Source organism: Apodemus sylvaticus, chromosome 14 (assembly GCF_947179515.1).
Source record: "Apodemus sylvaticus chromosome 14, mApoSyl1.1, whole genome shotgun sequence".
In the NCBI taxonomy this organism is placed as follows: domain Eukaryota; kingdom Metazoa; phylum Chordata; class Mammalia; order Rodentia; family Muridae; genus Apodemus; species Apodemus sylvaticus.
In genome coordinates, this window is record NC_067485.1 from 69,298,068 (window position 1) to 69,312,669 (window position 14,602).

At 44.5% G+C, this 14,602-nt stretch overlaps 1 protein-coding gene across 2 annotated transcripts in view; it reads left to right on the top strand.

Annotated features, from left to right (window-relative positions):
* The first annotated feature begins 412 nt into the window (after positions 1-412).
* The window catches only part of Fam171a1 (family with sequence similarity 171 member A1), a 119,681-nt gene continuing 105,491 nt past the window's right edge, over positions 413-14,602 (top strand). For both annotated transcript variants that reach the window (XM_052157123.1, XM_052157124.1), the window contains exon 1: positions 413-687. In XM_052157123.1, coding sequence (XP_052013083.1) covers positions 591-687 — 97 coding nt within the window. In that variant the 5' untranslated portion in view covers positions 413-590. The remainder of the gene's footprint in view (positions 688-14,602) is intronic.

The window sequence follows — 14,602 nt, forward strand, 5'->3', positions numbered from 1 at the left end:
CTCCTAATGCTATACAAGCAGGATTGAACCAGTGGTGTTGGGCCTTGTGCAGTCAGCCTTAGGTATTGTTACCTTTGACCTATAAGTCTGGCTGTCAAATCTAACCTGGGGGAAGTCAGAGGACAGTGGCTCCGACAGCTGCAGGATGAGAGGTCACACCCTAGACTCAAATGCTTCCTGTGCACCCGCAGGTAACCCAGCGTGGCGTCTAAGGCCTCGGGTCTGCAGGAACAGCTGCAGGGAACAGCAGCCACCCGGCCCCAGGCACCGGGGTCCAGGTGGGGGAGAGGGGGCGCCTGGACTCCCGCAGCGCGGCGGCCACCAGGTGGCACCACGGGCCTGGGGCCCGTGCGCTCCAGCGGGCGGGGGGCGGGGCAGGAAGGGGTTAAGGCGCCGGCGGAGCGGCCTCGGCGGTCGGGGGAAGCCCGGCGCGGGGCGCGGAGGAGGGAGCGGCCGGCTTCGGGGCCCCGGCCAATCGGGCGGCTGGCCGGGCGCGCGGAGCCACAGCGCCATGGAGGGAGGCGCGGCTCCCGGCCGCCCGTGACCGAGCGTGGCGAGCCCGAGCGGCCCGCGGCGCCCGCGGCGCGGAGATGAGCAGGTCGGCTGCGCTGCTGCTCTGCCTGCTCGGCTGCCACGTTTGGAAGGCGGTCACCAAGACGCTGCGGGAGCCCGGCGCGGGAGCCCAAGGTCGGTGGGCGGTGGCGGGGCCGGAGGGGGACGCTTTTGTGTCGCGCCCGGGCCTGGCGCGGCAGCGGTGGCGGCTGGACCCGGGCCGCTTTGTGGCGGAGGCCCAAGCGGCTCGACCTGCATCGCGGTCCCGCAGCCCCCTAAGTCGCGATACCCGGGGGGCGGCGCCGCCCCGGGAACACGCTGGGCCCGCGGAGCAGATGCTCCCCGGGGATCTGGGTGGCACCAGCTGCTCTGGCTGTCTCCTGGGTGCCAGCCGCTAGTGACTCTTCTGCTTATATCCAAGGTGCTTTCCTTTATGCATGATTCGGACACGCGGCTCCATCGCCCACCCCCACCCCTCGCCGCAGGAGGGAGAGACCTGGGGCTGGCTGTCCCCTCTGTTTCCCTCTCTGAGGTCCCTGGAGCTCTGGTCCTGGAGTCCCAGAGGGAAGGCTGTGCCTGGCCCTTTTGTTGTGGCGGGGAGGGGGCAGCCGCCGCCCCAGGGTGCCCCCTGCGCCCTGGTGACCCTAGGTCTGCTGCTGCAGTTTAGGAAAGTTTTGGGGTCTTCTCCCCCCACCCCTTTATCCTACGTGGTTTTCAGATCTTTAGGGATTTGTTGAGCAACCACAGCAATCTTCCTGAGAAGAGAGAAAACTGGAACTGGGAGCCCCTAATCACTTGAAACCATTTCCATGTCTGTCTGTCGCCAGCTCCTGCCTTTTGTCTAATCTTTGGCCTCTTACAAATCTGCTTTCCAGCTGTACAAGTAATGTGGTTGCCACCAAGAATGGCCATACGCTTTTTTAAAAAAAAGAGAGAGAGAGAAATCTGAATTTATTTGAGGACAACCCCAGAGCTTTCTTGGCATGATTTTGTGAGGACAGAGTCTAGTGTTTCTCTGTTACCTTTTTCTGAGGAGCGACTGAAGTCAACAGATGACCATGAGTGAATTCAGCCAGGGCATCTCTTGCCCAGGTTAAGGAGGGTCCCTCACTGGTCTTCTGTGAGCTCCTGCGGGCACTCAGACTCTTGGCAAGATTCTTGATGGAAAGGTGTGCCCTGCTAAGTTAGCCCTACACACTGAATGAAGGGGTGCCCCATCCCCATATCCTAACCCAGGGCCCTGCCTCCTCCTTCTTCCCATCCTTTGAAACTTGGGGCCAGGGAAGCCTTGACTTCATCCGATATCTTCTTGGTGTCTGTTGACAATCTTGAGTTCAGTTAATGATGTTGGAGGTTTTCATCTTCAATGCTTGCCGAATCGCTGGTTGGCATCCTTTAAATACATTGCTGCACCCATAGTTGACAGTAAAATATGACCATTAGGAACTGGGTGTGAATTTGGTAATGTATGCTATGGAAGGAAGGTATTGGATACTTATGGCATTAGGTCATCAGTATTGAATGATAGTCTCTTTCATTTCTACCCCACTGCTTTTTGAATCAGCTTTTTAAATGAATTGATATTTGTGCCTCAGTGAGACCATTATTTTCAAAGGGCATGTTGGGTTTTTTTTTTTTCTTTTGGTTTGTTTTGTACTTGAAATAGCAATACATGTAAATAATGAATTTGTGCATTTATAAAATAGGAAAAAAGACATGGCTTCAACTGAAAAGAAAATCATGGAAGAAAAAAAATACTTAGTGTTTTCAGGTCTAAGACTATGTTTTATTAAGGTTTTACTGTTAAACCCTTAGACATGGAATCTCCCAGGAAGCAAGAGAGAGAAATGACCAACCTGTTTATGCCCTGGCTAGGTACATCAGCAGAAGACAGAATATCTTGGGATAGTGTTCCCTTGGAGTTCTTTCTTGATTTACTCATTCCAATAAGGGTGGATTTTTCAGGTGTCCATCTCAACACGCGTGCCAGAAAGTCTCGGGAACGCCACCTGGCACCCGGATTTTGAGCTGGTTGGGTCATTGAGGAAATGGACAGTTTTTCTTGTCTTTTGAGGGTACCTTTAAACTGCCGAGTTCATCAGAGCTTTTGAATCGCTATCATTCTGCTAACATGGTTTATCAGTTCATGTTTTCTCTGCTTCCCAAGATCTGTAGGCCAGGAAGATCAGTGCCCGTGTTTAACTTCACGGTGCATAGGTAAGCTGACTGTGAACTTGTTTGCCACAGATAGTCCTTGTTGGGTTGGGGAAAGAGCTGTTGAAGTCTATAACACAGTGTAGCCTGAGGTCTTTTATCTGCATGTATTTTAGGAAGTTTGTATATTTCCTCTGAAAATCCAATTTGTAAGAGCTTTGCTTTTGTTACGGAAATGAGCTTGAATTACAGCTTGAACAAACATTGTATACAAACAGGGCTTGGCTGTTAACTTCAGAAAAACTACTGAACTCTCAAACATCCCTGAAACCATCCACTCTAGGATTCCTGGTAGTTCCCGGGACTCAGTGGTACCTCCTTCAATAAGTGAAGCTTTGTTATGAGATCTAGGGAAACTAACATCTGCAAAGTTTCCTTCTATTGCTTGGCTCTTTAAATATTCATGATAAAAATTAAGGGCTGGCTTACTGGCTGTAGCTGCTTTGAATCTGTAGAGTGACTTACACAATGCAACAATTAGTGGCCATGTGACTAGCTGTGACTATAAACTGTCTCATCTGCATTGTACCACAGTTTATAGAATCCGTTTGTTGTTGTTGTTGTTGTTGTTGTTGTTTTGTGGTAATTTTATGGATGGCATTATTTAAACATGTTGACTAGCGACTTTCCGTGCCTCTTACAAAACCACACTGAGAGGGAATTCATGGAAGATGCTTCTCCAAGGAGGAGCTGTGCAGATGGCTGTCATTTTTAAGCTCCGTACCACAGCCCAAGGGAAGGGTCAGGCTAAGGACTTGGTGCTGAGACTCTTGGCACATGGTTTTTATTTTGTTATTATCTGGCAGAAAGGTATTTTATAGCAATATGTCAGTTTTTCCGCCATCTCAGAAAATCTACCATTGGCCGCAGCGATCGAGTGAATGCTTGGCCCTTTCTCTTGCGGAGAGGCCTGGCTTTCACCGGCCATGAACTTCTCTTATCACCATAACTGTGTTCAGTTGGAAGACAGAGAAGCAATAAAAGAGTAGGGGGTGTAGCTAACAGGAGGTGCTGCCAACAAGCTGTACCCCTTCCTTAGCCTGAGACAATAACATCTAATACAACTCACGGGCTCACATCTGGGATCGTGGACAAGATGGACTGACGAAGGAAGGCCACTGGGCTTCAAAAGGAGGATGCGTGTGTGTGTGTGTGTGTGTGTGTGTGTGTGTTTATATATGTATGTGCATATGTAAATATGTTTGTATGTATTCCTCACCCTTCTCATCTTATAATCTAGTTAAAAATAAATCAACTAGAAGATACCACTGACGTCCTCTATATGTAATTAGCTGAGCATCTTTAAAGTGAGGTCAAATACTCTCAGGGCATAAAGGCTAGTCAGCCGCCATGCTTCTTGGTATTTCAAATGTTACTGCCTACAGTACTCCTGGGAAGTCGTGCACCCAACACCTCACTCCATGCTCCCAGAAATGCTGGCTAAGTAGAAGAAGGCCCGTTGGGCATAGATCAGGCAGCACCGTCGTCACCGTAGTGAGCTCCAGTCTCGGTCTGACAATTCAAGGGCGTCAGGTAAAGCTGTCTCATTGAGTGATCTGTTTGGGAAGGTAGACTGCCAAAGTGAAGCTTAATATAGTCATCAAATATTTTTAAACTCGCTATTTTACACAAAACATGAGAGGACAACCTCTGCGTGAAGACTACGAGGTGTGTTGGGATTGCAGAAAGTAGCCTTGAGAGTAAGAACGAAAGTCTGGGGACAGACGCTTCACCAGGGGGCTTGTTAAAGCTGGTGTCTGTCCTGCTTTCTGCTCTCTCCCACAGGAGGGGAACTCTGAGGTCAAGGAGGAAGGACACACCTAATTTTGAATCAAATGAGCACCTTCATTTGCTTACTTATTTTCTTGTGTTTAGGATTTGAATAGAATAAAAATACTTCATCTGTGATGAGAGGAAGGTTGATTTTTTTTTTTAATGTCATCGTGGCAAAACTGGAGGAGAGACACTGCCAACACGTTGATTAAATCTGCCCTGCGTCTGTCGGGTGACTCACACCTGTAAAGCTCCACATTTCAAAATCAGGACGAGTCGTCCAGTCTCAGAGGCCCGCCGCTGAGGCTGTTGCGGTGGTGCTGTGCTCTGGTCATTCATTTGCCCCTCTACACTGCTACACGAAAGAGCCTGGGAGGATGCATTTCCTGATGGAAATTTGTCTCCCCGACGAAATTAACCCGTGTGTGCCTTGTGTCTTAATGTTCTCTCGGTAGTAACGTTTGCTATTTTGTCAATTATATATATTGATCATTATTATCTTATTAGTAATTTAGATGAGGGCTTTGCTGGGTGATTGATTATGGTTTCTTATCGATAAACTTTTAGAGAGTGGACTTATAAAATTTTGAGCCAGAGAAGGTGTCCAGGGGCTCCTGTGGTTAGGCGGACCCTCAGGCTAATCTGTGATCTGTGCCCCGTTACCTTTGTCACTGCTGTCTTTTGTTACCTCTGCAGTTCCTGTTCTGTTACATGGTGTATGTATGTGTAGTGTATGTATGACCTTTAGTGTGTGTGCATAAGTGTGGAGGCCAAAGGCCAGCATTAGTTGCCTCCTTCAAAGGCTTTGGATCTTACTATTTTGAGGCAGGGTCTCTCGCTGAGCCTGGAACTCAGGGCTTCAGCTAGACTGGCTGGCCCACAAGCCCCTGGAATCTGCCTGTCTCTACCCCTCCAGTTCTAGAGGTACGATCACGTGCTACCACGTCTGGCTTTTTACATCGTTTCTGGGGATCCAGACATCAAGTCCTCATGCTTGTGTGACGTCTCCTACTGAGCTAGCTCCTCAACTTTGCCATGACATAACTGTACAGAGATACAGGGGGGTGGATGTAGGATGGCAGTCCTACAGTACAGGTTGGATCAGGCCTGCTCTGGTGAACAAAGAAGCTGTCTTCCCTGCTACTAGGAATTCCTAAGGAGAAAAAATTAACTGAGGTGTTAGCTACTACTGAGCCATTGTGGCCAAAGTACCCATCAGAATCAACTTAAGTAAAGAGAGGTTTATGCCGGCTCATCATTTCTGAGCGATTAAAATTATCATCATGTTGGGGTAGGAATGGTAGAGCCACTCAGTCTGTGGCAGCAGGAAAGTGACCTGCTGTTCACATCATGGAAGACCAGGAAAGGGGGATGGTTAGAGTGGAAGTAGGGCTGGCCTATGACCTTCAAAGACCCCTGGTGACCCACTTGTGTGAAGTCAGGCCCCACGTCCTAAGGGCTCTCCAGCCTGTCAGATCAGCATGCTCGCTAAGTGACAAGCATTCAAAACGTGAGCCTCAGAGGTTCAACCATAACTGCTGGTTTAACATCACAGGTTCAAACCGTAACTGCTGGGCACATGTGTTCTCCGTACTTCTCAGGCACGGTTTGGGGCAGGGAACTTCAGAACCTGGCATGGGCGCGTGCAAGAAAAACAGAAGAGCTTATGGACTGCCAAGAGCTGTGCTTTAGAAGGGCTGCCCTTAAATTTGAATTTTTAATTTTTTGGCCTAAGAACTTAGGAGGTGAGGCTTAAAAAAAATAGCTGTGATTTATTAAATTCTTCCAGTTATAAATATTTGTGGTATCTCTATGACACTTAGTATTTTATCAGTGTATTAGAAACAGGTGTCCTCATAAGAATAAAAATAATAGCTATTAGCTAACATGCGTTGGGTACTAGCTGTCACGTGATGTGACTTCATGTGTTCACCTGTCTCTATGTCCCCAGCTCCAGGGTTACAAGTGGCAACATGTCTACCCAAATTTTTTTATATGGGTTCTGCAGATTGGGCTCAGGTCTTCATGCTTGTATAGAAGAACTTTGGGGAGTCATCTCCCCAACCCCTCATTTGATGAAGAATATATGTCATTCTCATTTTATAGAAAAAAAAATGTGGGATACAGAGGTGGCAAACCACTTTCCCCAAATCACCCAGCAATGAGTACTACCCGCTGTGTCCCCAAGACTGCCCTCGGACTATGTTGCTTTGTGACTGGGAGGGTCAAGTTTCATTTTGTGCAACCCCGATCGAGAATCTCTTAACGGTTCAGAATTTTTCTGAAGACAGAACAGTATCGCCTGTGTGGCCCCTTTTTGACCTTTCGAACGTGACCTTCAACAGACATTTGCTGAGCATCTCCTAAGAACAGATCCAGATTTGGAGGAGAGATAAGGAACTCACATAAATAACTCTCAGAGGCTCTTGAGGGAGGTATGTAGAGCGGGCTGGGCTCGTGGGTCGGGAGACTCTTCTGGCTTGATTTCAAAGCCCATTAGTGTTTGGCAAACTGTTTTCATGATAAGAGAAATGTGCTTAAGCGCAACTGTTGGGAGGTGGAGGATGAGAAAGATGTGGGCCTGTGAGAACCACTCAGGTGTGGTTGGGTAATGAGATGCCCTTTTCTCTGCAGCACAAGGAGAAAACCTTATTTGCTGTCACATGTGAAATGCCACTTTTATCAACGCTTGGGGGATACTTGCAAAAGACTTGAACTTTTTCTTTCTAAAACAATTTTTCCTCTTCTTTCTGCTTGTCCAATGATCTAAGAAATTTACTTGCATAAAAATGATGGTTTTATGAAACTCAGTTAGAAAAATTGTTTTCTAACCTACTGCATGAAAAGATTTTACAAAAAAATAAAATGAGAAGACTTTTGTAGTGAGTACTCAAACACACTAGATTCTACTAATGATGTTACTGAATTTGCTTAACTATTTATCTATTTATTGACACATTCTCACCATCCATTAATCATGACTTTTAAATGCACTTTAAACTTGTGTTTGGCGTCAGTAGTATTTTCCCCAAGTACTTCAACATGAATATCATTAGTATTTCTTTCTTGGGGAAATTTACATATGAGGAAATATGTGATTTGTGTTAACATTTGCGAACACCTGTGCACCTCAAGTCCCTTTCAAGGTATAAAATAATTCCAGCACTTTAGGAAGTCTGTCATTCGTTGTCCAAGTACTCTCCGTCCCTGTTATTCAAGAGCATTCATAGTTCTAATATTTTTCCTCTTGTTGTTCTTGTTTTCTCCCTAGAACTGTAAATGAATGAAACTGGATAGGATGTATCCTGATGTCTGCTGTTCATCAGAACAGGTTTTGAGGTCTACCTGTGTTATAGAGATAGAAACACGGTCATTTCTTTCTTTATTGCCAGCTTCCCATTCTATAACTATTGTAGATTGTTTATCTGTTCTTCTACCGATGGGGACTTGTATTGGCTAGTTTTATGCCAACCTGACAGAAGCTAGAGTCATCTGAAAGGAGGGAACCTCGATAGAGAAAATGCCTCGCTAAGGTCCATCTGTAAGGCATTTTCTTTCTTTCTTTCTTTTTTTTAATTCTTTTTTTCCTACTTTTATTATCTTTTATTCGATATATTCTTTATTTACATTTCAAGTGATTTTCCCTTTCTTAGATCCTCCCTCCCCAAAAGTCCCATAAGCCCTCTTCCCTCCCCCTGTTCCCCAATCCACCCCTTCCCACTTCCCTGTCCCGGTATTCCACTACACTGCTGCACTGAGCCTTTCCAGGACCAGGGGCCACTCCTTCCTTCCTTCTTGGGCATCATTTGATATGTGAATTGTGTCTTGGGTATTCCAAGCTTCTAGGCTAATATCTGCTTATCAGTGAGTGCATACCATGAGTGTTCTTTTGAGACTGGGTTACCTCACTTAGGATGATGTTCTCCAGTTCCATCCATTTGTCTAAGAATTTCATTAATTCATTGTTTCTAATGGCTGAATAGTACTACATTGTGTATATATACCACATTTTCTGTATCCATTCCTCCGTTGAGGGATACCTGGGTTCTTTCCAGCTTCTGGCTATTATAAATAGGGCTGCTATGAATATAGTGGAACATGTATCCATATTACATGCTGGAGAATACTCTGGGTATATGCCCAGGAGTGGTATAGCAGGGTCCTCTGAAAGTATCATTCCCAGTTTTCTGAGGAATCACCAGACTGACTTCCAGAATGGTAGTACCAATTTGCAACCCCACCAGCAGTGGAGGAGTGTTCCTCTTTGTCCACATCCTCGCCAGCACCTGTTTTCTCCAGACTTTTTGGTCTTAGCCGTTCTGACTGGTGCGAGGTGAAATCTCAGGGTTGTTTCGATTTGCATTTCCCTGATGACTAAGAATGTTGAACATTTCTTTAGGTGCTTCTCAGCCATTCGATATTCCTCAGGTGAAAATTCTTTGTTTAGCTCTGTACCCCATTTTTAAGGGGGATATTTGGCTCTCTGGATTCTATCTTCTTGAGTTCTTTGTATATCTTGGATATAAGTCGGATGCAGTATTGGTAAAGATCTTTTTCCAATCTGTTGGTTGCCGTTTGGTCATTTTGACAATGTCCTTTGCCTTATAGAAACTTTGCAGTTTTATGAGGGCCCATTTGTCAATTCTTGATCTTAGAGCATAAGCTATTGTTCTGTTGAGGAACTTTTCCCCTGTGCCTATGTCCTCAAGGGTCTTCCCCAGTTTCTTTTCTATTAGTTTCAGTGTGTGGTTTTATGTGGAGGTTCTTGATCCAAATGGACTTGAGCTTAGTACAAGGAGATAAGAATGGATCAATTTGCATTCTTTTGCATGCTGACCTCCAGTTGAACCAGCACCATTTGTTGAAAAGGCTATCTTTTTTCCACTGGATGGTTGTAGCTCCTTTATCAAAGATCAAGTGACCATAATTTTGTGAGTTCATATCCGGGTCTTCAATTCTATTCCATTGATCTACTTGCCTGTCACTGTATCAATACCATGCAGTTTTTAACAAAACTGCTCTGTAGTACTGCTTGAGGTCAGGGATACTGAACCTTAGACCGATTTCCCTTATGAATATCAATGCAAAAATACTCAAAAAAATTCTTGCCAACTGAATCCAAGAACACATCAAAACAATCATTCACTATGATCAAGTAGGCTTCATCCCTGGGATGCAGGGATGGTTCAATATATGGAAATCCATCAATGTAATCCACTACATAAACAAACTCAAAGAAAAAAACCACATGGTCATTTCATTAAATGCTGAAAAAGCATTTGACAAAATTCAGCATCTTTTCATGTTAAAGGTCTTAGAAAGAACAGGAATTCAAGGCCCATACCTAAACATAATAAAAGCAATATACAGCAAACCAGTAGCCAACATCAAACTAAATGGAGAGAAACTTGAAGCAATCCCACTAAAATCAGGGACTAGACAAGGCTGCCTTCTCTCTCCTTCTTTATTCAATATAGTACTTGAAGTTCTAGCCAGAGCAATTAGACAACACAAGGAGGTCAAACGGATATAAATTGGAAAGGAAAAAGTCAAACTATCACTATTTGCAGATGATATGATAGTATACTTAAGTGACCCAAAAAACTCCACCAGAGAACTCCTACAGCTGATAAACAACTTCAGCAAAATGACTGGTTATAAAATTAACTCAAACAAATCAGTAGCCTTCCTATACTCAAAGAACAAACAGGCTGAGAAAGAAATTAGGGAAATGACACCCTTCACAATAGCCACAAACAATATAAAGTATCTTGATGTGATATCTTGGTGTGAACCAAACAAGTGAAGATCTGTATGACAGGAACTTGAAGTCTGAAGACAGAAATAGAAGAAGACCTCAGAAGATGGAAAAATTTTCTATGCTCTTGGATTGGCAGGATTAATATAGTAAAAATGGCCATCTTGCAGCAATCTATAAATTCAATGCAATCCCCATCAAAATCCCAACTCAATTCTTCATAGACTTAGAAAGAGCAATTCTCAAACTCATCTGGAATAACAAAAAACCCAGGATAGCTAAAACTATTCTCAACAGTGTAAGGCATTTTCTTAATAGATGATGAGGAAGACCCAGTTCATTGAAGGCGGGACCACCAGGACTGGCAGTTCTTGGTTCTACAGCAAAGCAGACTGAACAAGCCAGAATGCATCACCCCTCCATGGCCTCTGCGTCAGCTCCTGCCTCCAGGATCCTGCCCTGCTTGAGTTCCTGTCCTAACTTCCTTTCATCTTGGACCACAGTAGAAGTATAACCCAAATAAACCCTTTCCTCACCAACTCTTTTTTAGTCTTGGTGTTTCTTTGCTACAATAGAAACGCTACAACAGTACTCAAGTCATTTCTAGCTTTGTCTGTTTTGTTAATATCATTTGGATGAACATTTTACACACTTCTCTTATGCACATAGTTTTCATTGCCCTTGAGGCATACTTAGAAATCTTTGGCTCAACTGCTAAAGTACTTGCCAAGGACCTGAATTTGGTCCCCAGATCCAACATAAAAATGTAGTTATTTCCAGGCAGTGGTGGCACATGCCTTTAATCCCAGCACTTGGGAGGTAGAGGCAGGCAGATTTCTAAGATTTCAAGGCCAGCCTGGTCTACAGAGTGAGTTCTAGGACAGCCAGGGCTATACAGAGAGACCCTGTCTCGGAAAACAAAACAAAACAAAAAAACAAAAAACTGTAATAATAATCGCAGAGCTGGGGAGGTGAAGAGAGGATGTTCTCTGAGCCTTGCTGGCCAGCTAGCCTCGACCAGCTGGTGAACTCCAGCCGAAGGAGAGAGCCTGATTCAAAGAGTGGAGAATGCTCCTGGGATGACACCCAATGTTGTCCCAACATTGTCTTCATACATAAGCATGAGCGTGCGCGCATGCGCAGAGAGAGAGAGAGAGAGAGAGAGAGAGAGAGAGAGAGAGAGACTTGCACATACTCATATGCAAACATACAGAAATGTTTGTGAAATAAAATAACTTTTCAACAAGAGTAGGCAAATGTTTAGTAGCATAAGAAAGTCCTAGAACTTTAAAATTTGGTTTTATCTTTCTATTTTCTCACTAAAAATATACAAAATGTTCTCTTGTCTTTCTCTAAGCATTTATTTGCTATTGGTCATCTTTTTAATTCTGGCTATTTAAAAAAACAGGTTTCTTTATGTATGTATTTGGTAGAAATATATGTGGCATATATGTTTTACTTTCCAGGATGTTGCTTGAGTTTTTGATGTGTTGAAACATTTTTAGAGACCAAAATTGAAGCTTAGATAATATATTTACCTTATTTTCAATGACATTAGAATCTAAATGTTTTTCCCTTTATTTAATTCCACAATGCCATCAGGTAATGTAGGTAACTATCTTGTCTGACCATGTAGAGTCACTTTATCACACACCTGCCTCATAAGCTGTTGTACATAAGTATACATGAGCATGTGTGCACACGGATGTGTGTGTCCACCTGTGCATGACCTCATCTGGGATGGAGAGGGAGTGGTACAGAAACAATCGGAGACAATGTGCGGCTGTTTCAATGCCATTTTCTTTCTTCAAAGACACATTGCCACCAATGGATGCCAGTTGCTCCACTCAAAAGAAAGCAAGATATCTTGCCTAAGGATTTTTTGCAATTAGTTGGGGGTCTTCATGAGCGCTGTGAGTCTTTAAAATAGTCTAATAGCTTTTAAAAGTTAAGACAATGGAGTTCTACATCTATCCAGAGCAAAAGGCAGAAGACTTGACCCAGCGTTGAGGGACCAGGAGATGGTTGTTTTGTCTGCTGGTTTGTTTCATGGTGCAGGTATGATGCCTGTGTCAGCACCTGGTACTGAGCCCAAGTGAAGAGGATCAGAGCAATCCTGATATCCTGCATTGTGTCCCCTGGAGGGGGAAGTGGCGTGCTGGAGAAGGAACCTGAACATAGGCTCAGCTTTCTCTGGGCCTCTCCCAGAGACTTAGAGCTCTGTTGCTAGGTGCATTGTCTCAAAAACTGCCCCCTCCCCACTTGCCTGCGTAGGCCGACTGCTGCTTGGGAAGACAGAGGGGGCAGCTGGAGCGCAGTGTGACATGGATGGGTTGCTGCAGTGGAATTGAGATCACACATGCACCATCCCATCAGGTGAAGATATAGGGACCCTCAGAGCCATCACTTACCTGCTCAGCATGGCCTAAGACTGTCCCAGGGGCTTGTACCAAGACAGTTCCCGGAGTTGATCACATTAATTCTGAGTCACCAGCTATATCCATGGCCTTTCAGGTGAGCACACCTGTCCAGATGTGAAGAGCTGTTATAGCCACCCATATTTGGATTAAGGAAGAAATGGAAGCTGGCTTCGCCTCCCTCTCTTTGCGGCTGGCTTTTTCTAATTGCTTGGGTCTCTCCCAACTTCCCTGTTTGTGTCCTTCCTACTTTTAGAAATCACAGAGAGAAGAGCCCTGTGCTCAGGGCTCTGTGCACTGTTCTTCCAGAGGGGCTGCTGCTCAGTGTCCTCTTGTCAGGCTTCTTTGGACATTGCGTGCACAGGCAGGATTAGTGGTGTAAGCAGCCCTCTGTTGTTTGTTATTAAACAGAGCGTTGAGGTGTTTCTTTGTCAAGCACAGCCCGGTTGGTTTCCTGCTTCAGTGCTCAAGAGGCATGACCTTTGGCTCCTTTCTCCCTGTGCAGCCCTACTCCCATCTGGGATTTAAAGCGGCAGGAAATCCTGTCCTGGAGGCTGCTGACTGGTCTGAAGTCATTATACTGGTGCTTGCTTCTAACCCAGCCCTCTCCAGCCCTGTGGTCCACCCCCAGCCAGCGCCCTTTCCCCAGTCTCCCTGACACTTCATTCCAGTGCCCTTCTCTTCCCCTTGCTTAAGACCTTTTCCTCCCCCTCTTGATCACTTTCTAGTTTCATGACCTACACACATCATATAAACACATACACACACAATATATGTAGTATGTATATACATACATCATATACACATATACACTGTATATATATGCATATCATATACACATACATACCATATACACACACTATATACACATATATTATAACATATATCATATATGTATATATGCAATATGTATATTGTGTATATACATTATATATGTATATATACATACACACATAAGTTCTCTGATAATACGGACCTAGATTTAGCAGTATGTACACACACACATGCACACACACAACATACCTTCTGAGTCTAGCTTGTCTCACTTAATATAATGATAGTCACTTTTGTGCAGGTGTCATGATTGAATTTTCCTTATCGCAGAATAAGTCGATTATGTATATGTACCACACTTTTTAATTTTTCACCTGTTGATGGTTCCATTTCCTTGGTATCGTGAATTGTGCAGCAATAAACACTGCAGAAGGTTCTCTATGGTATGTAGACTTAGAGTCCTTTGGATAGATAGCCAAGAGTAGTATAGCTGGGTCATGTGGTTGATCTATGATTAGTTTTCTGAGAAACCTGCATATGATTTTTACAGTGGCTACACAAGTTTGCATTCAAACCAGAAGTGTGTATGAGTTCCCATTCCCCACATCCCCACCAGCATTTGCTGTCACTAGCTTTCTTGATGACGGCCATCCTGAACGAGGTGAAATGGAGTCTCAGAACAGTATCAGCTTGCACCTTGTCATGACTGAGGATGTCGAACCCTTTATGCCCATTGTCCCCCTTGGAGGACTGTCTGTCCAGCTCATTTATTGGTCAGGTAATTTGTTTTTTTGATGGTTATCTTTTGCGCTTTTTTTTATATATGCTAAATCTCTGTCTGACTTGTAGTTGACAAAAGGTTTTCTGTTTCTTTATCTGTTTTCTACCATTGTTTATGTGGGCATCTCCTTCCTCTGGTGACTCTTCCTTTGTAGAAGTCACATTAGCCTCTTCTTCTTAGGATCATCCTGTGCTAGTAGTCTTCTTTACAAAGTCCTTGACTCTGCCCACATCTGTAACGTGTTTTCCTTGAGCGTCACAGTTTTTGGTCCTACTGATATAGAGACCTTTCATCCATGTTGAACTTAGTTTTGCTCAGAGTGAGTTATATGAA